Source organism: Amphichorda felina, assembly GCF_050947745.1.
Source record: "Amphichorda felina strain 45539 chromosome Unknown scaffold_7, whole genome shotgun sequence".
In the NCBI taxonomy this organism is placed as follows: domain Eukaryota; kingdom Fungi; phylum Ascomycota; class Sordariomycetes; order Hypocreales; family Bionectriaceae; genus Amphichorda; species Amphichorda felina.
In genome coordinates this window covers 385,928-406,456 of record NW_028145043.1, presented here as the reverse complement: position 1 = coordinate 406,456, position 20,529 = coordinate 385,928, and the positions used below count along the sequence as shown (strand labels likewise).

General features: G+C 56.9%; 6 protein-coding genes across 6 annotated transcripts; 2 read left to right on the top strand and 4 right to left on the bottom strand.

The window, feature by feature from the left end:
• Positions 1–6,184: 6,184 nt before the first annotated feature.
• On the bottom strand, positions 6,185–7,150 carry ACO1O0_006921 (uncharacterized protein; the record flags this gene model as incomplete). The annotated part of the gene is made up of 2 exons (XM_083196298.1): positions 6,185–7,055; positions 7,146–7,150. 2 exons carry the CDS (start codon positions 7,148–7,150, stop codon positions 6,185–6,187), a joined length of 876 nt encoding a protein of 291 aa, XP_083047506.1.
• A 744-nt stretch (positions 7,151–7,894) lies between these two features.
• Positions 7,895–9,003, top strand: SEC13 (GTPase-activating protein SEC13; the record flags this gene model as incomplete). Its single annotated transcript, XM_083196297.1, has 4 exons — positions 7,895–7,897; positions 7,972–8,013; positions 8,071–8,186; positions 8,253–9,003. 4 exons carry the CDS (start codon positions 7,895–7,897, stop codon positions 9,001–9,003), a joined length of 912 nt encoding a protein of 303 aa, XP_083047505.1.
• Positions 9,004–9,356: 353 nt separating this feature from the next.
• ACO1O0_006919 (soluble quino protein glucose/sorbosone dehydrogenase) lies at positions 9,357–9,719 on the bottom strand (the record flags this gene model as incomplete). Its single annotated transcript, XM_083196296.1, has 1 exon — positions 9,357–9,719. One exon carries the CDS (start codon positions 9,717–9,719, stop codon positions 9,357–9,359), a length of 363 nt encoding a protein of 120 aa, XP_083047504.1.
• A 1,131-nt stretch (positions 9,720–10,850) lies between these two features.
• On the bottom strand, positions 10,851–12,621 carry ACO1O0_006918 (uncharacterized protein; the record flags this gene model as incomplete). The annotated part of the gene is given in 6 exon segments (XM_083196295.1): positions 10,851–11,136; positions 11,196–11,530; positions 11,584–11,756; positions 11,866–12,472; positions 12,489–12,553; positions 12,618–12,621. The coding sequence occupies 6 exon segments, from the start codon at positions 12,619–12,621 to the stop codon at positions 10,851–10,853; spliced, it is 1,470 nt and encodes a 489-aa protein (XP_083047503.1).
• A 546-nt stretch (positions 12,622–13,167) lies between these two features.
• Positions 13,168–15,289, bottom strand: ACO1O0_006917 (uncharacterized protein; the record flags this gene model as incomplete). Its single annotated transcript, XM_083196294.1, has 2 exons — positions 13,168–15,034; positions 15,093–15,289. The coding sequence occupies 2 exons, from the start codon at positions 15,287–15,289 to the stop codon at positions 13,168–13,170; spliced, it is 2,064 nt and encodes a 687-aa protein (XP_083047502.1).
• A 1,783-nt stretch (positions 15,290–17,072) lies between these two features.
• Positions 17,073–19,968, top strand: KIN2 (MARK/PAR-1 family serine/threonine-protein kinase; the record flags this gene model as incomplete). The annotated part of the gene is made up of 3 exons (XM_083196293.1): positions 17,073–17,279; positions 17,353–17,983; positions 18,038–19,968. 3 exons carry the CDS (start codon positions 17,073–17,075, stop codon positions 19,966–19,968), a joined length of 2,769 nt encoding a protein of 922 aa, XP_083047501.1.
• Between the last annotated feature and the right edge of the window lie 561 nt (positions 19,969–20,529).

Sequence of the window (20,529 nt, the reverse complement as noted above, 5' to 3'; positions counted from 1 at the left end):
GGCCACCAGGGCCGGCGGCGCCGTGAAATGCCGGAATACCACCCGAAGGATGCCCCGGGGGAATTCCTCCACCAACGCCGGGAGGGCGCATCCCGGGGCCTGGCATGTCTCCATGTCTGGGCACAGAGCCGGGCGGCGGCACTGCCGGACGCTGGTGATAAGGGGGCATTCGGTGCGCGCCTGGGGGCGGAGGTCCAGCATAACCCCCCTTGGACCTTCTAGATCCGCCGGAGCGACCAGGAATCTCCGGTACCCAGTAGAACCGGCTGCTAGAGTCGGTGGTATATCCGCTCCGGGAACTTGCTGTGTCGGAAGACTGGCTGCCTGACGCTCCCCGCGTCACCTTCTTGACGACGTTGCTGTTTCGGGGTGCCCCAGCAGCCCAGGCTAAGAACGAGACGGACTTGCTTGACTTTTTGGGGACTTCCATGTAGGCTGACTGGCGCCCGGAAGAAGAGGAACTCGTAGAAAACTGAGACCTGGCTGAACGCCGGGAAGATGAGCTGGAGGAGGAGGATGACGACGTCGTCGAGGAGGGGGAGGGTGATCGTAACGGCATGGCGTCGACTAACTAGAGGCCCAGTGGGGTTTGTGTCAAGTAGACTTGTGATTCGAAGCAATTTCTTGTTCCAGAATATAGCAATCGTTGAGCATGTTGGTCGTCGTCCTCACAGTCATTGCCGCATAAGACAGTCGATGGTCGGCAAACACCTTCAGCGGGGGGAGGCAACTATATATACCTAAATAACCGTGTGCAACGTGCCCAGTCACACCGGCTGCCTTATTGCGAGCCATGGCTAAGATGATCAGCTCAAAGCTCCTGCATAAGTAGATAAGAAAAGCAACATCTGCACTTTGAGGCATTGGGGAAGGGCTGAGCGGCTCGGTCTTGCGTTTGTCACAATGTGCGAGGAGCTGCACATACCGTCCCACTCACCTTCAACCAGGCTCCCAGCACACAACACAACCTGATTCTGCAAGGAAATCGCAGGTATAGGTTGTTGTTGAGCCCCAGCTCCGCGCTGGTTGTCCTGATATCTGCTGTGCGACGCGTCAAAAGGGAACGCTGCCTCGGCGCACTTGACAACGTTGTAGCGTATGGCGTCTCACAGCATTCGGGTTCTGAGCGTTCAGTTTCTCAAACAGGGAGATAGGATGGAAACTGATCCTCAGACCACCATGTTGAATGCGGTACCAAGTGCCATGTCAGCATGCCATATCAAGTGAAGTCTGCACAATATGCGACCACGACACTAGCTGAGAAGAAAGCTGCCTGGAAGACATTGCGGGGGAGTGAGGCTTTCAGTCACACAAATCATTCTTCGGTGAGGCATGCAGACTGACAGCATGGCACTCGCCGAATTGATTGGAGCCAGCAGGATGGGGAGAGTGCATTTCTGAGACTGGATCATTGGGGAATACCGAGTATCGTGAACCAGCCAATTGATCTGCCTCACCACGGGCTCCCAACGAATGATTGTCTTTTCAATAATAGTAGTAGGATGCGCCGAGCAGTTTTCTGCTCGTCTCAGTGTGATCTCAGTGTGAGAACTGTGGGCGCCCCTTTTACTACCTCTGTGGAGTGTCGGGCCCGACCAGTCATTGACCGCTTCACGGCGTCGGCCGTGATCAAAGACGAGTCTGCTTCGTTCGACGGAAAACAGTTCGAAGCCACAATGACTAGGCTATGATACGGGCCCTTCCTCGTGTCACGGAACAGCCGGGCCAAACTCATTGACATGGTCCGAGTCTCCGAGACAGGTCGCCGCCGACCCGCTCCGAGGATGGGGGGGAAAGACCCGAGGAGACGTAACAATTGTCCCCGTAGACAATGCTATTCGCAGTAGCGTGTCGTCATGGCCGCTATTCTTGGAACAAGTTGAGCACCGTCTAGGGCCGCCAACGCTCGAGAACAAGAGTGGGCGCCGAGTTGGTTAAAGGTAGAATTGCTGAAGGGCCCATACTTTTGGCTGTTTGTCGCTGACAGAGTTTGAGCCGTTGTGGAGGATCAGCGCCCCTCGGCTGGGGTAGACGTGGGAAATGAAACAAGTACAATAATGATGATGGACTGTACTCCGTACAGATAAGATCGTCATCAAATGCACCATGCGATATTATTGCCAGTACTCCGTAGTAGTATTAACCTTCCAGGGGAATGTGCGTGGGGGTGATGAGTCTTGGCCAGTCACCTGTTTTTCTTTTTGCCCTCTTCTTTAATACCCTCCAAGAAGATGTCGGTTCCTAGCAGTCGCGGTTTCCGATGAACCTCCCAACTCCCCGACTTACCCCGCAGGCATTTGCATTCCGTCTATATCTATCTATCCTAGCATTAACATGGAGTATTGTCATACACCTTTGATGTATGTGCCGTGTTTGACCGTGTTACTCCCCCATCGGATCCCACCTTGCTAGGACTGTCGATGTCCGACTTCTTTGTTCTCAGATGCATAATGCGTTAGAGGGACAGAAAACTCTTAAACAACTAGTTTTCATCATCATCCCTGTCTCCTAGGAGCGGAGAAACAAGCACTATAATAATTGCACAACTCAATGGCCATCTGTCTTAGACCCTATCTAGTCTACGAAGTATGGGAACCCAACATCATGGGCAATTACTTCCTGGTCCTCCACGGACCCGCCTGTCGCAAAGCCTAGAATCCTATAATATCAGCACAGCGAGTGCTGCCGCGCCGCGCTGGAGCTACAGCGTCCATGGCTGACATGGGCCAATGGGATCCTCTGATTTTCCAGGTTTACCCCACCTCCAGCGATGGAAGTTCCGTGACATGGAGCCCAGTTGGTGGGGACGCTTCCACTGAGACGGCTCCCTCCCGCCGCCCGTTCTTGCCCGCTCTTCCAAGCTCCATCGTTCCAGGTTCCCAACAACCACCTAACCAGTCACCACTCCCGCCCAAGCCGACTGTCCTTCAACCCATCTCTGGCCGCCACCCGACAAACCCACAATCAATACACCACCAGCGACATCGCCACCGGCATCGTCCCCATCAGTTTCATGACTCCGACTATTGGTGGACCGACCAGATTCCCCGACCATCCACACGACCCTTCCGTCCGCGCCATCGAGCGCTCCTGACACGAACCCAACGTCCCATCACTGCTTCAGGCCTCGCTCTCGATCCGACGACGACGATCCACCCCATCGACAGCCGGACTAGACTTCCAGCGCGAAGCAAGCTACTATCTGCAGACGCTGCGGCCTCTTGTGGTCGCTAACGGCTTGCATGCCGCCGTTGTGACGACAGCACCCTCACGTCGACACGCCCGGCCGCCATGGACTCGCCCGATAGCAGAGCCTCTGGCGGCGAACGGCGGTTGTCGACGAGAAGGTCCATGAGCCTTGCTAGCAGAGGCAATGACAGCCACAGCGATGAGAGCTACGATATGGCCGAGTTATCTGTTGCTGACGGATTTCGACCAACCAACGTATCGACATCAAACCCGACCCTGACCCCACCACAAATCTCTCTCCAACCGGCAACTTCATTTTCAATACGATCACCTTCACCGTCTCCCTCACACGCCTCCGCATCTTCTTCAAGACCTCAAGACACGCTGCAAGCACCCCGGGCTGCGCCAATCGCCAGGTATCCGACAGAGAATGCCCCTCGATCGCGCCCTTCGAGCATCTCAAAGGCACATCGTCCACACGGATCATTGACATTAAGGAATGAAGGCACAAGCAACGACGCTATATCCCAACAAACTCGCCCGCAACTCCCAACTCTGTCTACAGGTGTGCCGTTGACACAAACTGGAAATGGCTCCGGAGAACTCTCGGGGCCCTCTCACCCGTACCACGCTTATCAGCAAAGAACAATGAGCGACACAGCGAGCTCTACGGGTGGCCAGCCCATGGAAGGGGAATATATTGGTCCTCGAGAGCCAACACACCCGTACAGCTTGTATCCACAGAGTACGGTCCCGATAGAGGACTCGAATGGCCAACCAATCCCCGTGGGCTTCACTGGGCTCGGAGGCGCTTATCATAGGCAGATTGGGCCAGATGGAGAGGAATCGGGCGATTTGATCGGACCTCTCGGCCATATGGAGGCGTTACCCCCATATACTAGGTACCCCGAGCAACCCTACCCGAGGGGCACCCAAGCCGACGTATCCTCCCCGAGCCCTACAACTACGGCATCCCCGACACGAGGAGTAACTGTACCGCCAGCTGCTCACATTCCTGGGGCTGGAGGCATAGGTATTGCCGCCCGGAACCCGGAATACTCATCTACCGACGAGAATCTACCAGGGGCACATTCAGCTCGAAGTACAGATACATCGGACGTGAGCCAGAATGATACAAACACGGCACCGAAGAGGTTTACAGAGAAGCTACCCTCTGGGAGATGGCAGCGAAGGGCAAGGAAGAAGTTCCTCGGCGTCATACCCTACTGGGCCATTTGCCTGCTTGTATTCGGCCTCCTGGTCGTGGGTATCGTCATGGGTGTTGCTCTTGGCATTCTCCTACACGATAATGACCAGGGCAAGCCGGATGGTGACGAGTAAGTTGGCCAACTTTTCAGACATTTGTTCAAATCACTAAAATTACAAGAACCAGTGTCACAGCCCCCCAGCCCACTGTGGATGTCGAGCCCCTACCGACAGTACCTTCGGACTTGCCGCCGTTGATGACGGGTATCTTCGACCTTCCGCCACTTGACGTGAGCCAGGCTCCCAGGTCATGTTTCAGTGATCCCAGTCAGTCTCAATCATGGAGCTGCGAAATGCCCTTGCGCTACTACACCATGGAAGTGGAGAAAATTGCAAACGCGTCCAAGGTGGAGAATTTCGCAATCCAACTCGAGGCTATTAATGGGTCTGACAGTGTCTATGTTTGGGGTACGCAACCCCCAAGCGTCACTGAGCCTGTACCGCTTCGGTTGGTAAATGACACTTTCGAGCCTGCGAGGGGACCGGCCTGGTGGAGGCAGTTTCAGTACGACAAGACAGTCCTGGTCTCCGAGGCCAGCTTCAATAATCAGAGGAAACGCGATTGGACATATACCGGCCCGATAAAAGGTGCTTTTGATCCATCTCGGTTCATGGCTGGTAATCCTGGGCCCTCCGATGGGGAGAAGGCGTGGATCTGCACATGGCCAAACGTCACAATGGAGATTTTCATCTATCCCAGCCAAAACGCAAGTCTTTGGGGCCAAGCGACCACCACGCCCGTTCCGACGCCGACGGCAAGTAGTGGCCCCTCAGAGACTAGCAAGGCCGCATACGATCCGACTCCATCTTACCCTCAGGTGGTCAAATTCTTAGAGAGGCGACTATGGCGGGATGGTGATATGACGGCGGCAATGTGCCGCCAAGTCAGGATCATCAACGATGGTAAGGACAGCGAGAGTGTCCTGGACGATGACGGTAACCCCGTTGAGGTCGCAGTAACAGAGAGAGTGAGCTCATACGAAGAGTCACTTGAGCAATCAGAGCGCAGCCGGCATCCAGACAGACGCTCGGAATCAGTGTCAATACTCCGCCGTGAAACGTTGGAGCTAACGGATTGCGGCTGCTTATGGTGGTCCACATGATCCTGGGGTCAAGGCATGAAAGGAATCATGGTTGTATTTGGATTTCGGGTAACGGGACCATGTCCCTAATCCTTTACATCGGCGTTTCATTAGGGCGGCATCAATTTTCTTCGTGTATCAGGGAAAGGTCCGGACTCTGTAGTTTGGCTTACGTTTTTTCACATTTACTTGGCAGGCTTGGAACGCATGCGGATGCATTTTCGAGATATCTTCACCGTCTGGGGCTGGCGTTTGGCAAGTAATCAACGCATCGCCCCTTGCCGATGCTTTGTTCAGTTGGTTGGGCATGTACGGAGGTATGGAGGTTCATGGTGGTCATGGCGGAACTTTGACATCACAGTCAGAGAGAAAAATTGGAGTGTGGGTGAACAAACAAACAAACAAACGATCCGCAATGTGACGTGATGCGACTCTCGTGAACTCATGAGACGTGACCTGCCAATAGAACGCTAAGTATATACAAAGGCAGCGCTAAAGATACAGTAAAGGTTTCTGCAGGCCATCATTCACCACATGCTGCACGATGATGGTCTCGTAAGCGTCCCCGTCTATACAACCCCTCAGAAGGACGTCCAACTTAGGCATTCGGGGCAGGACTGTCGTGCTCGGCCACCTCTAGTCTCCTGTCAGTTAGGAGCCCCGCTCACCTCGGCGTTCCCCTCATCAGGCGTCTCGCGTATCTTATTGTCGATGATGTCCTTCCTGCCGTCCCTGAAGTCCCGCATCAGAGACAGAAACACCGAGTTCTTCCACTTGTCGCCATCCTCGTGCTGCACCGACTCGAGCAGCCTCTCTGCCGCCTCGGACACTTCCGACCGGCCCTTCGGCTCCGGTTTCAGCTCGGTAGACTCCTCGTTTCGCGAGAGGTTCCCTATCTCTGCGCTGCCCAGGTCGGTGAAGTGGGCGTCGTCCTCCGCCGGCTCAACGGTGTCCATTTTGCTCGCATCGTCGAGAACACGGTCGTTCAGCTCGAGCTCGCGGGCCATCTGGTCCATCACTGCGTCCACATCCTCCATGGCCCCGGCGTTTGCCCTGCCGTTTCCGTGGACAGCCATCCACCGGGACATCTCCTGGTCAAAGTCGGCTTCCGCGGCGGGGCGCTGCGCCGAGGCGGCGTTGAGATCCATCATGCCCCCGTTCGTGGGGCCGTAGAACGGCGAAAAGCCACCATTCGGCTGCATCACCCCCATGCTCGGCTGGAACCCAAACGCCTCCGCCATCCTGCTCTGCTGGAGCTGGGGCGCGGGCGGCGCCGGGGCATGCTGCTGAGGAATATGGCGTTGCTGCTGCGGCTGGCCCGCAAAGCGCGCAAAGTCGTTGGCCCAGCCGCTGGTGTCTGGCGCCGGTGACATCCTCGCTTGATGTGGTAGCGGAGAATGCGCCTGTGGGTGAAGGGGTTCCAGGGCGGCGGCATGTGCTGCTAACCGCCCCGCGGCGTGATGAGGGGCTCCAGGAATGGCACCCGCGCCATTCATGAATGCGCCGAACTCATTATGACTCTGCGCAGGGTGTCCTGGCTGAGATCGGAAAGACTGCACCGGGGATCAGTAAATTAAGATAATCAGCATGGGAGCGGTGAAAACTTACACCATGCTGGCTGCCCCCAGCGTTGTCGACCAGGCGGTCTTGGTGGTGGCTCACGTCCCGGGTCTGGTGATCGACGAGGCGTTTGAAGGGCGAGGGCCCACTACATGAGGCTTCCGCCATGACGGGTTACACCTTCGCCAGTGCTGATACGTCTCAGCGTCGTAGGGCGATGAGGTTTTGAGGAAGAAAGCGACGTTGACAAATGCGACGGCGGCGAACCTCGGCCTAACGGACGGTGGCGGGACACGCTGAGACAACACTGAGGAAGCTGTGGGTGAGATCGTGGGGCGTGAAGATGGTGAGGGATTCGCAGTAAGGGCAAATATCCTAATTTCGAAGGTATAAAGTAGCACTTGAAGCAAAGACAATAATTTTAGAGCAAGAAAACGTTGGATGAAGATGCTGGGAGTCCTGTCGCTTGTGATATTGTGGTTGCGGCCTCGAGTCGCTTAGATCAGCTGCTATTCTGCCAATGACATGACCGCCCCAGACAACACCGAGGGAAGTCGGCGCCGCCGGTTCGTTGCCAAACCGTTCTAAAAGCAGGTGGGGCGCCTCCCCCGAGTCACGTTGTCCATCACGTGATGCGCCATGACGGCCAGCTGTCCACGTTGCTTGGACGCCAATCGATACCTGTATCCAGCCCAGGAGGTAGAGGGGCGTCGACCAAGCTAGCTTACTCCCTTCAAGCTCTATTTGTACTTTTCCTTGACCTGTAGAGCCGGTGCATCGGTGTAAAGTCTTTCATAATGGTGAGTTATTACTGAATGGCTACCTGGGCCTTATCCTCAGCAATTCCAGGTCAGTGATAGCTAACAGCTCCCAGGCTACTCAGGTCATCACCAACTCTGGTCACGATGACATGATTGTACGTCCTCCTTGATATACCCGCCCCGAAACGACCGAGCACGGCTGACGGCCACAGAACGATGCGGTCTTGGATTACTACGGTCGGAAGCTGGCAACGTGCTCCAGCGATAAGACGATCAAGATCTTCGAGATCGAGGGCGAGACGCAACGCCTGACAGACACGCTCAAGGGGTAGGCAACCTAGGCAACCCCTGACGGCCAATCGTCTAAGCGCAACTGCGACTAATCGAGAGACAGACACGAGGGTGCAGTTTGGTGTGTCGCCTGGGCGCACCCCAAGTTCGGCAACATCCTGGCGTCAGCGGGCTACGACGGCAAGGTCTTCATCTGGAAAGAGCAGGGCGCCCAGCAGAGCGCCCAGTGGCAGCGTATCTACGATTTCCCCCACAAGGCGTCGGTAAACATTGTCGCCTGGGCCCCCCACGAGGCGGGCTGCCTCCTCGCGTGCGCCTCGTCCGACGGCAACGTCAGCGTCCTCGAGTTCAAAGACAACGCCATCGACCACACCACCTTTGCCGCGCACGGCCTCGGTGTCAACTCGGTGTCCTGGGCCCCCGCCATCGCCCCGGGCAGCATCATCAGTAGCAACCCCAGTGCCGCGGTCAACCGGCGCTTCGTGACGGGCGGGTGCGACAACGTGCTCAAGATCTGGGCCTTCGACCCGGCGGCGCAGAAGTACAACCAGGAGGGCGAGGCGCTACAGGGCCACACCGACTGGGTGCGCGACGTTGCGTGGTCGCCGACGGTGCTGCAGAAGTCGTACATTGCCAGTGCCTCCCAGGACAAGACGGTGCGCATCTGGACGTCGGAACCCGCCGCAGGGGGCCAGTGGGAGAGCAAGGTGATCAACTTTGAGGCAGCTGTGTGGCGCGTCAGCTGGTCGCTGAGCGGCAATGTGTTGGCCGTTAGCGGCGCCGACAATAAAGTGACGCTGTGGAAGGAGAACCTCAGGGGCGAGTGGGAGCTGATCAAGTCGATCGAGGAATAGTCAGCTCACGACGAGGCAGCAGAGGAAGAGGGTGGGAAGACAGGTACGTAGAGCACGGCGTTCAAGGCTCAAAAAGATGTTTTGATCACGATTAGCACAGGGGGCAGGGGGCATTATGAGCCAGCACAGACAAACGGAAATTCACATAATACACATATTCCGTCGTGTCCAATCGACTGCTACCAGCTAAATAAGGGGCCGTGCACCTGAAGTCATAGTATCGCTACCAAAAGGACAGGTGCTGGGCATCGAACCCAGGCGTTCATCGTCTTCCTCGCCACATTCTCATTCACGCAAGGAGCAATCCTAAGATAGCTGCCAGCACGATTGCCATCGCGGGCTGCAACCGCGAGCTAGCACCGTGGAAGTTGAGAGTTGAGCTCCTCGCCTGGGTTGTCGGTGTAGATATCCCTCCCATCGCGGTGCAGCTGGTCGGCCGAGTTCTCGACGGACCAGATGCCGCCGTGAACAGGGTCATCGGCGGCGCCCACCGAGTTGCGCAGAACCCAGCCCCAGACGTGGCCGCCAAGGAAGTCATACGGGCCATCACCGTCGTTGAAACGCGAGATGTTGAAGCTGCGAATCTGTGAGTAGCCCAAGGCGAGGTCCTTGGCCTTTAAGTCCTTGTTGCTAGCGCTACCGCGCGAGACGAAGGGAGTTCCGGGTCGGGAGCGGGAGAGGAGAAGTGTGCGGGTCATGTGGCCTGAGTTGGTCATGTTGGTGATGATGGTGCGACGGGTGTTGCTCTCCAGAGGGCCAGGCGATGAGGCGTTGTAGGGCCATGAGTGGACGTCATTGTGGGTGGAAGCGTATAGAGTGTTCCCATCGTCGGAGAGGGCAATCCCGTGGTTGAGCTTGCAAGGGCATATTTAACCAGCTTGGTCCTTAATGTGAGATTCCAGGAAACGGGTCAACTTGCATTCTCATCCTCGAGCAGCGTCGTCTTCTCGCCCCACAGGTTCCCCCACGGTCCTCCAGGCTGAAGCGCACCAGGCCCTTTCCAGCGTCCACAACCACCAGCCCTCCCTCCGAGTCGGACAGGATCCCGCGTGGACTGGCCAATTCCTTGGCCACGAGACGGTAGTCCCACCCGTCAGTTGCCACGGGCGTCGGGTACGAGACTTTGAGATTATTTGAGTCGCAGCTTCTCTGTGCCGAGACAGAGACGGCATGGGCCGCTGCCAGTAGCGCCCCCAGCGCTTGTCGAGGGATCATGTTGTCTCTTCTTAGCGCAAGGTGGAGGAGGATGGGTCGTGATGTCAGTCGTGAACGGCTCTCATTCTGGAAGAGGGCGAATCCTTAAGCACGAGTATAGTATCCCCCCAGCTACCAAATTTTTCCCCAGAGAGGTGTAGGTGCATCTCTTCGGCCAAGCATCCAATTGCAAGCCAGGTCCTAACTGCAGTCGTGCGGCTATTACTCTCGCATTCACCACAAAAGAGAGTTGGGACCATCGAGGGCCTCTGCCTCGTGGACCGGCCACCACTACGACCTGTGCCAAGTCCGCCATGCGGCAGCGGGAGCTGATCTTCTTGATGCGGGGTCTCAGCTGTCATCATTGAATGCGAGGTTGTCTCGTTGAAAGAATCTCGTCCTTGTCCATGTCAGCCTCACGTATTCCTGCCAGTTGGAACTTGGGTACAGATATGACACAAAGGAGAAAAAAGGCAGCATCTTTGCAAAACTACGGTACGACAGAGGGAATAGTAGCTACGGGGCTAAAACAGAAAGACAAACTAAATAATATGACTGCGCAACCTGATGGTCCCGACGAACTCAGATGTATGTACCCTGACGCCCGCGTGCAATGACGATGTTGCTTTCACGCTCGCTCTCCCTCGTCCTCATCACCTCAGTCCAATGACGCTCATCTCGAGCGTCCACACCCGCCGAATCCAAACCTTGAGCTTGCCCTCCACGCCCTCGACGTTCTCCAGGTCGATCCCCTCCCACCAGCACCGCCGCGCGGGCTTGCGCCAGAACAGCAGCAGCTTCTGCGCCATGCCCACCGCGTTGCTTCCCACGTCGTTGCCCCGGATGTCGCTACGCAGCCGTGCCAGCGCCAGGCTGCAGATAACGGCCTTGTGCGGCTCTCCTGCTCGGTGGCCCCATCGGTCGTCGCGGTCGAAGCCACTGGAGTCTTGTCAGTCTTCCTCGGCCAATAGTAAACAGAGAAGAAGGAATCGTCTTACCCTGCCGTCAGCATCTCAATAAGGTGCGCTTCGGTAGTCCCTGGCTCGTCACTCCGCTTCAGACCAGAAAAGATACCATCCTGCTGTTGCAGGGCACGGGCCGCCGCCCGCTTGATCTCTAGCATTTCGTAGTGATCAATATCCTTCCGCGGAGGGATCACGTAGAAATCCAGGTCCTCGCGCAGCACGATGATACCGGCTCTCTTAGAGTCGTCCCTCGGCTCGGAAGGCACAATGTCACCATCCTGCGACGTCCCTGGAGACGTCTCAGATGGAATTGTCTGGGCCACGTTGCGGAAAAAGTCGAGCATGTACTGCAGTGAAGCAGGGTCATACTGGCGAGATGCCATGTCAGCCAAGATCATCTACGTGGAAGAGAGAAACTCACATCAACGTGCACTGCGTCGCCTTCTGATAGACCACCCATATGTCCTTCAGGGAATAGGCCATTGGGGAACAGTGATAAGAGTACAAATTCAGGTAGAGTCAGTAGCTCATCACGCGAGAGGACAAACCGAGTTCCCCTGCTCTTGGTCAGCGCCTCTTCAAATCGACATAGTTCTTTCAAGAAGTGTTACCTCAGGTCCATCGCGATTGTCTCATCGGCGCCAACATCTAGTTGTTTTTGTTAGCAACTGCAGCACTCAAAGAGGGCACCTCCCTATCTCACCTCCAATCGTATTGACGGGTGGACCGCCCTGCTGGACCTGAGTAATAATACTCGACGCTCCTCCGGCGGCAGCCATCACGTAGGCAAATGTCAGGAGAGGACTATCCCCCTCCGAGTAAGCTGGCGGCGGTTCAGAGTCGTCGCTATCTTTGCGACTGCTCGATTCCCCCTTATTATCCTGGGGAAGTGCGTGCTTGGTCTCGACGACGGGGTCGAGGCGAAACGCTCTGGCGGCGGTCTGGTCCGGGTCAAAAGCCTCCGACTCGAGCGGTGTGTACGCTGGCGCGCAAGATGAGGGCTCGCCCTCGGATGCTAGGGACGCAACGGCGAACTTGCCGAAGCAGCGCTGTTGATGATGCGGCTGCTGGTGGGTGCCGTCGTCGACGACGTCGGCGGGAGGCGGTGAGGAGGAAAAGAGTGACGAGAACGGCGGGGGCCGCGGGGAGGAGGGCGCCTCGGAGGCAGGGTACTGCGGTGGCGGAGAGCTCTCACGGTCAAGGACAAAGGTGTCGGGGTCGGAGTCGGTGTCGCTATGGGCGTCTTCGTAGACGTGGTGCCTCGGGTGGTGGGCGAGGTCCGTGGTGGACTCGGACGGTCCGGTGTACGGCTGCTTTGAAGCAGACAACGTGACGGTATTGCGAGTCGCGGCGAGAGGAAAGGGAGGTCGTGAGCGAGTGTGTCACGGCCTCTGGGGGGGGGATCAACTGTGCGACTTCAAGGCTGGGCGGCGGTTGCGATTGATGATGGGCGACGCATCCAGGGATCGATGGGAGGTGGTACAGAACTTCAACGAGGGCAAACAGCCAGGTCTTGGTATCTCTAACAGCGATTCGATGTGCAGGCAGCTGGGTTACAGGCGAGCGGGTGCGTGATGGTAGGACGACGTCTCGTTCACGGAGTCGATGATGTCCTTGGGCGGATGATTGACGGGCCAGGCGACCCAGCAGACCGTCGGTACATTGGTTGCTACAGCTGTGCCTAGGGGCGGAGGACCGCCAAGCCCAACCCGGCGGCTGCCCCCCTGAGGGGTTAGGGGCGACCATCTCCAGCAGGTCTAGCTGCAGCCTGCAGCCACTGGGGCAGCAAGAAGCCCGTCCCACTCTAATAGCCGCCAAATTGAACCCTGCAGTCAAAGTGCCCAATATCAATCACAATATCAATCACATCACCAGACCTGCTTGTACCGTTGCATCTCACTACTAATCACTATTACCGTACCGCTACAATTACAATTTTGTTCAACAATAGACAAAACAACCTGGAAGCTTTTCGGATGCCAATGATAGCGGAGTAAAAGAAGCTTTATTCACTATCGCTATCGCCAAAAATAGCCCGAAGCACTTCGGCGTGCGCCGCCGTCCCCTCCACCGCCTCGTTCTTCTCCGGATCCACCTTCGTCTCGGGCTCGGGGTCTGGCGGCGGAGCTGCTGGCAGGGCCGGGACCTCGCTGCTCTTGGCTGCCGGTGACGGTGCCGGCTTCGACTCGAAGGTGGACCAAGGGTCAGCAGCCCCAGCGCCGCCGGTGGCCGGTGTCTCTGGTTCATTGTCCGGCCTTACATGTGGTGGAGGCTTGACGTTGAACCGCTTGCACAATAGTCTAGTCGGGTAGAAATCTTCCATGGTCCTCGTCATTGCTCCAAACATGCCCATCTTGGCAGCTTCCTCGGCTGGGTCAGCTGCCTTGGGCTCTGGTTTGGATACCAGATCCGCCTGATCACCGCCTCCTGATCCGGGTATGAACGTCTTGGCTGTCGTAAAACGAGAGGCCATGAAGCCCGTCATGGGTTTGAATATCCGTGCGCAGTTGTAAAACTCATTCATCTCTCGCAAAAAGTCGTCGTCGCCCATGCCCTTCAGTTTGACAGGCGGGGGCTGACTAGAATCCGCTTGACTCTCCAGGTAACCTTTGTAGCGTTCCCTTTTGGCTTCGTCATCCGCATACGGTCCGCTGGAACTCCTCGAAAGAGCCGCAACGGCCGTCTCACGATCCAGCTTGGGCACTTGATCCCAGAGCTTCTTCTGCTTTTCTTCTTCCGTAAGCCGAAACTCTTCGGGAATCTCACCACGGCCCTGTGGCAGGTCCTTCTTCCCTGATGCCGTGGCCAGTTTGTCTCGCATCTCAGACGATAGAAAGTCAAAGATGGACTTTCCAGGCAGCGCCTTCTCGCCCAAAAGTGCTGCCCGCGACTTGGGATCCAAGGTCGACGCCTTCGCAACGTCCGCCGCCGAGATGTACGACCCCCCGTCAGCCTTGGAGGAGCCCTGCTGCTTCGCAGGTGCCCAGCCTGGCGGAACCGCCGGGGGCGCATATTCCAACAAAAGCGAGACCAGGTCTTCACTTACTTTGGCCAGGACAAACCCATCGAGAGGCAGGCGTCCGTCATTGCACCTGCGCAAACCGTTCCCAGCCCTGGCAGTTTTGGGAAGGAAAACGGGGGCATTTCCGAGCGATGGATTTACCACCGCGGTTGGTTTCTTTGCCTTCTTTCTCTTGTCTCCGCCGATGACCCGGTTGTACTTGATTTTTGGTCCAATCTCGTAGGGATCCTCTTCATCAGAACCGTCATCATTGAGGACACCAACTCCTATTCCACCCCGTCTAGGATTCGCCTTCTTCGTCCCAGTAGATGCCAGTGAGAACCCGCTCCGAGCACCCTGGGGCTCTTCCGCCTCGTCGTCCTCCTCATCGCGCTGACCTTGTCCCAGCGATGACAGTTTGGCTGCGCCCTGATGCCCCAGCCCCTTTCGATCGGTCTTTCGATTGAATTGTATCATGGGGGCATTATCAGGGGCGAATAGATACGCCTGGTCGCCCGCGTTTGTCTTCGTGTCGAGTCGAGCAGTCCTCCGAATTTTGGGCCCGATACCCTGCCCGTCTTTCCATCCCATTTTCCGAAGAAGCTTCAGGCCCATGGTGTCGCCTTTGGCCCTTAAAAGTCCCATAAGTCCCCCGGAACTCAGCTCTTCCTGCGTAGATGATCCCAGGCCGGCGAAAGCTTGGGAGGTCTGGAGCTTCTGCGCCTCGGCAGCGTCCGCCAGATCCTCCTCATCCATGTAGTCCTCCGGGCGCTGCTGGTTCTCTTTCGAGGCATCCTTGTGCCTATTGGTTCGACTGGAGACAAATGTAGACGGCGTCCACCCTTCTTTGGAGCCGACCGTGTTGAAGTAGCTGCGTTATGATTAGTCTCTTGCCTCCGCAACAAGAAGCAATGTGGCTGTCTGCTTACCCTGCGCTCCAACCCCCCGTAAAAGCTCCATGGAGGCGCTTACGGCCTCTATCATCTCTCACCTCCTGCTTCCATATGGGTACATAGGAGCCGTCATCTCGAGCCTCAGCCTCGTCCGGCAGAGGGGTACCGAACGTAGCGAAAGGCGCATGGTTGTTGTCTGCCTCGAATGTGGAACGTGATCGTTTGTAGGACATGGAGTCTCGTGCTCGCAATGTCGCAGCTCAAAGTGCGCAACCTCATGAAGGGCTCGGTAGATATGTGTTTAGCTGTCGGGGCTTGTCGGTGGTCAATGCCGTTGCACACGTTGATGGCTTAATGCTGACTCCGAGCGCCGTCGCAAATTCCAGCACTGAGCGGTTTATCGATAAGGTAGGTAAGTACTAACATTAGTTGGCATCTCGTCATCATGGGACCCACTCAACGAGCTGTTAAGCTTCGAGCTGTCGTCACCCAGCACACTTCATAACCACAGCTATCTTAGTACCAGATTCGATCTTTAGAAATCCCCTGCTTAAATTGATGCACTTGTTAAAAACAGCTTGGTGATTATGGCTGGTCATTCCAGCTCCTGATCACCTCAACTGGCAAGGACTCTGCATCCTGCGACCTAAGTCGCCGACTAGCCGTTATCAAGGGATCGGCGATTCGTTCAGAAGCGGACAGCACCAGGTTCCTATGTTCAAGACGGGCCCCGCGATATCGACCTCCGGCACCGTCGCATTGTTTTGAACAATACGTAGTACTTGGCGCACAATCTCCTCTGCTGCTCGGGTTATATACGTATCCTATCCGCACATAAAATACGAATATATACTGTAGAACTCGGCTGCTCGCTTTCATCAGAGAGCACCGGTATTAGCAACCGTCCTCAGGGGCTGGCTGCAAGCGCAAACGGCCACCAACGCCACCTCAGCACCGGTGCTTGGCAGGCTTGGCGGCCTGGAAGCTGGAGTCCCCGACAGGGTCGGGCATCCCAGCAGCTGCACCTGCATGAGCTCCAGGGCTGCACTTCAGTGCTCAGCGCCCAAAAGAAACAGCGGGGGCTAGGTAATGACAGCCACCACCCACCTCCAGCGCCAGCAAACAGCCAACCTTGGAAATCTGGGCTGACAATTGGAAGTCGAAGTGGCCAAGCCTCGCCTTGTCCAAACCCAATCCTCGAGAACCAAGTCTACCTCTGCCTCTGCTTCGAACTTCCTCCAGCTCCTCTCTCATCCGTACCTCATCCTCCATCCCCGTCATTGTGCCCCATCTAAGCCGTCTATCCTTGGTGATCATCTGCCAGTCCATCACCAGCCACCGCTCCCAACCAGTGGCACCACCACCAACCTCCCATCACAGGCGCGCCCCGCTGCCCCAAGCTGTCTGGCTCCGCTGGCATTCGGGCACGTTCAGGCTCAATCAGGCACATTGCCCACGCTCCTGGCCACCTCAGCTCCCGCTTGTCCATAATAACGATCCTGTTTCGCTCTGCTGCCGCTGCTGCTCGCCGCCATGACGACAGCCACTCCTGCGGCAGACACACACGCCTCCCCCTCTCGAAGCGGTAGTCGAAGTGGCCCATCCCGGTCCTATTCCTCTTCCTCCCGCCCCCCGCCCGTCCCCTCGTCCTCGGCCAACTCCAATAATCCCAATCGCCACGCTCAGTATTACGATTACGCCGGCTCCAATATCAACGGAAGCGCCAGCAACCACAACCACCGACGTACCCCGTCAGCCTCTGGCCGCCCTATCCAAGACGTCCTCCCCCACAATGACTACGAAACATCGCACATAGCACCAGGCCACTCCAAGCGCACCGCCAGCCGAGATCGCGCACCCACCCAACCCTCCAGGGGTTCAGCACCTGCCCCAGCTCCAGCTCCAACTTCAGCTCCTGACTCCTCCTCGCGCCCGCACCGACGAAGCAGCAATCGCTCCAACTCCAACCACCATAATCACCAACGCAGTCATTCTTCCAGCCGCCACCAGGCCGACATGCCCTCTGTGGCAGCGGCCAACAATGGCACCTCCGCCGCCCCTTCCCACGGCGCTGGTCGTGACGCCCACCACTCCTCATCAAAACAGTCAAAGTCCCGAACCACCATTCCTGCGCAGTCTGGCAAGTGGATTCTGGGCAAGACGATCGGAGCTGGCAGCATGGGCAAGGTGAAGCTTGCACACAAGGAGGACACTGGCGAACAGGTGCGTCCAACACAGCTGTTTTCCGATTCACATAATTGCTAGACGTTCGCCGACTAACTTTACTCGCGTTTAGGTTGCCTGCAAGATCATCCCTCGTGGCTCGATCGACGATGGCCACCAGTCCCGTGCTGATAAGGAGAGGGCGGACCAGTCCAAGGAGATTCGCACCGCGCGGGAGGCCGCCATCGTCACGCTCCTCCACCACCCCCACATATGTGGCCTCCGAGATGTCGTCCGTACTAATTACCATTGGTACATGCTCTTCGAGTATGTCAATGGCGGGCAGATGCTCGACTATATCATCTCCCACGGCAAGCTCAAGGAGAAGCAGGCCCGCAAATTCTCTCGTCAGATCGCCAGTGCACTCGACTACTGCCATCGAAACAGTATCGTCCACCGCGATCTCAAGATTGAGAACATCCTCATCAGCAAGAATGGGGATATCAAAATAATTGACTTTGGCCTCAGCAACCTGTTTAATCCCCGTGGCCACCTCAAAACCTTCTGCGGCAGTCTCTACTTCGCGGCCCCTGAGCTCCTTCAAGCGAGGGCATATACTGGACCCGAGGTGGATGTGTGGAGCTTTGGCATCGTTCTCTACGTGCTGGTGTGTGGCAAGGTTCCCTTTGACGACCAGAGCATGCCAGCTCTCCATGCAAAGATCAAGAAGGGAGTTGTGGACTACCCCAGCTGGCTATCTACCGGTACGCAAGCCCAGTCCCCCCCCTTGCGACTATTAGACGCTGACTCTTTGATAGAATGCAGGCATCTCATATCAAGAATGCTAGTGACCGACCCGAAGCAGCGCGCCACGATGCAGGAAGTCATGGTCCACCCGTGGATGACCAAGGGCTTCAGCGGTCCTCCCGACAATTTCCTACCTGATCGAGAGCCCCTGACACCACCTCTTGAGCCTGAGGTCATTCAGGCCATGCAGGGCTTCAACTTCGGATCGCCTGAGAGCATCAAGGTTAACCTGCTCGGTATTATTGAGTCCGACGAGTATCAGCGCGCCGTCAAGATGTATCAGCGCGAGAAGGATGCCCCGCAAACACCCAAAGAGGGCGAGAAGAAACGTGGGTTCGGATTAGACTTCTACAAGCGGCGGAACTCGCAACACAGCCGAGACACCCTGACGGGGCCCAGCTCGGAGGCATTACAACTCGGCAACGACCCCTTAAACGCGTTCAACCCCCTCCTATCCATATATTATCTGGTCAAGGAGAAGCATGATCGCAGTCAAACCGATACCGTGCCACCGCCCACTGCGACAGCGCGAGAGAAGGACAGGGAACGGCACCGAGAAAAGGAGGCAGAGGCGATGCCGGAACTAGCGCCTCCGCAAGCTGCGCATACAAACTCTGCGGCTTACGAGATGCCAGGTGAGAAACCAACAGGTGGACGCAGCCGGCCTCGTGCCCGAACCCATGGCGAGGATGAAGCTCCAGAGACGACCAAATCTGGCCACCTAGCACCGCCAGAGGCCAAGCCGGAACTGAAGGAGAAGAAGGAAGGGACAGCAGTGGGACTTCTACGACGGTTCAGCACGCGCAGGCGCAAAGAGCCCGAGCGAGCGGAAAAGGACCGCTCGCATCCACCGGTTGTCCAGGTGCACTCACCATCTGAAAGTCCCGGCCTGGGGCCAAGGAAGAGCTTCAGCATCCGACGCAGCCGCCGTGAACGGGATGAAATCGCGGAGCCTATGCCCCGCTCTGGCAGCAGCCAGCCCCATCATCGGGAACTTCTCAGCCCGCCCATGTCCGCGGGCGGTGGTAGAGATTCTCGCAGGAGTGGGCTAGGAAGGTCAACAAGCGTCAACTCGGGCGACGTTCGACGCCATCAGTCCGCGCGACTCGCCAAGGACCCACCTCCCGCCAGCGGGTCTGATCAGTCAGTCTCAGGGGACCAGCCACCCATGCCCCGACCAGGTCATGGTCATTCCCGGTCTGTCTCAGCGAGGGCAAAGTCGCTGGGTCATGCGCGACGGGAGAGCATACAGCAGCGGAGACAGCGGAGAGAGGCTGCTCAAGATCCTAATGTTCTCGAGGAGACGGACCTGGAAAACGAACAGAGTGGGCCATCAACCGAGCGGCTCGACAGCTCTGAGCTAGCGAAGCCTGTCTTCCTCAAAGGCCTGTTCAGCGTCTCCACAACATCTGGCAAAACAGTGCCAGCCATCAGAGCTGATATCAGGCGAGTGCTCAGGCAGCTCAACGTTGACTACGTCGAGATCAAGGGTGGATTCAGTTGCAAGCACACCCCGAGCATCGACCTGACAAGGATTCACGACATGCCGCCTACGAGTCCTGGGCAGGCCCCCCAGCACAGGCGACGCATCAGCTTTGGTGGCTTAAGGCGGGGCGAGGGTGACGAGTTCCGCGACCAAGAGCGGCCGCCAACGACGCCCCGGACACCGGGCAGATCAGACAGAGACCGGAGCTACTCGAACTCGGAGACATCGGTGGATAGCATCCCTCGAAGAAACGGAGGGGCAGCAAAGAGGGTTCCGGGCGAGACGAGCACGCAGGTGCAGAGCGATCTGGGTGGCAGCATGGTGCTGGAGTTTGAAATATTCATCGTCAAGGTGCCGCTACTCTCTCTCCACGGGATTCAGTTCAAGCGAGTCTCCGGAAACACTTGGCAGTACAAGAGCATGGCGGACCAAATTCTGAAGGAGTTGAGACTGTAGAGAAGGTTTCAGAGCTATTGGGGGGGGAGGGGTTTCGTTTGTTCAGGGGGCTTCCCGTCACTCCCGGTAGTTGATAAGAGGGGCTTTGCACGGGCACATCAGATGGGATCGTGTGGGCTTCTTTGTTTTGGGGACGATATATTTCCATTCTTGTCGTTGACCATGCAACAACAGGCAGCTCAAGCAGGTATCTGTTTGTATAGGACGCAAGGCGAGCGTGACAATTTAGGAAGGGCGCAATAGCGTTGATTGCAAAGTCGACTAGAGGAGAGTAAGGTAGCATAGCATGTCGTAATCGAGGGGCCAGGTTGGCAATTTTGCATTGTAAGTCTGGTACATTCTTGGGCTGCCATGGCCGCCACAGTGAACAAAGAGAGTGTGCGTCTCGATCGTCTCGATACCCAACCCATGATGATGCCACACAGGGCCGACCGTTGAGCTGTTAGTGGGTAAGTATCCAAAGTAACAGTCTGTGTGTGAGGGTACTCGTGTGGTAATGGTGGGCTGTCGGGCAGCGACCAAGCCAATCGGCGGAGGCACTGAAATCGCTCCACTGCAAGT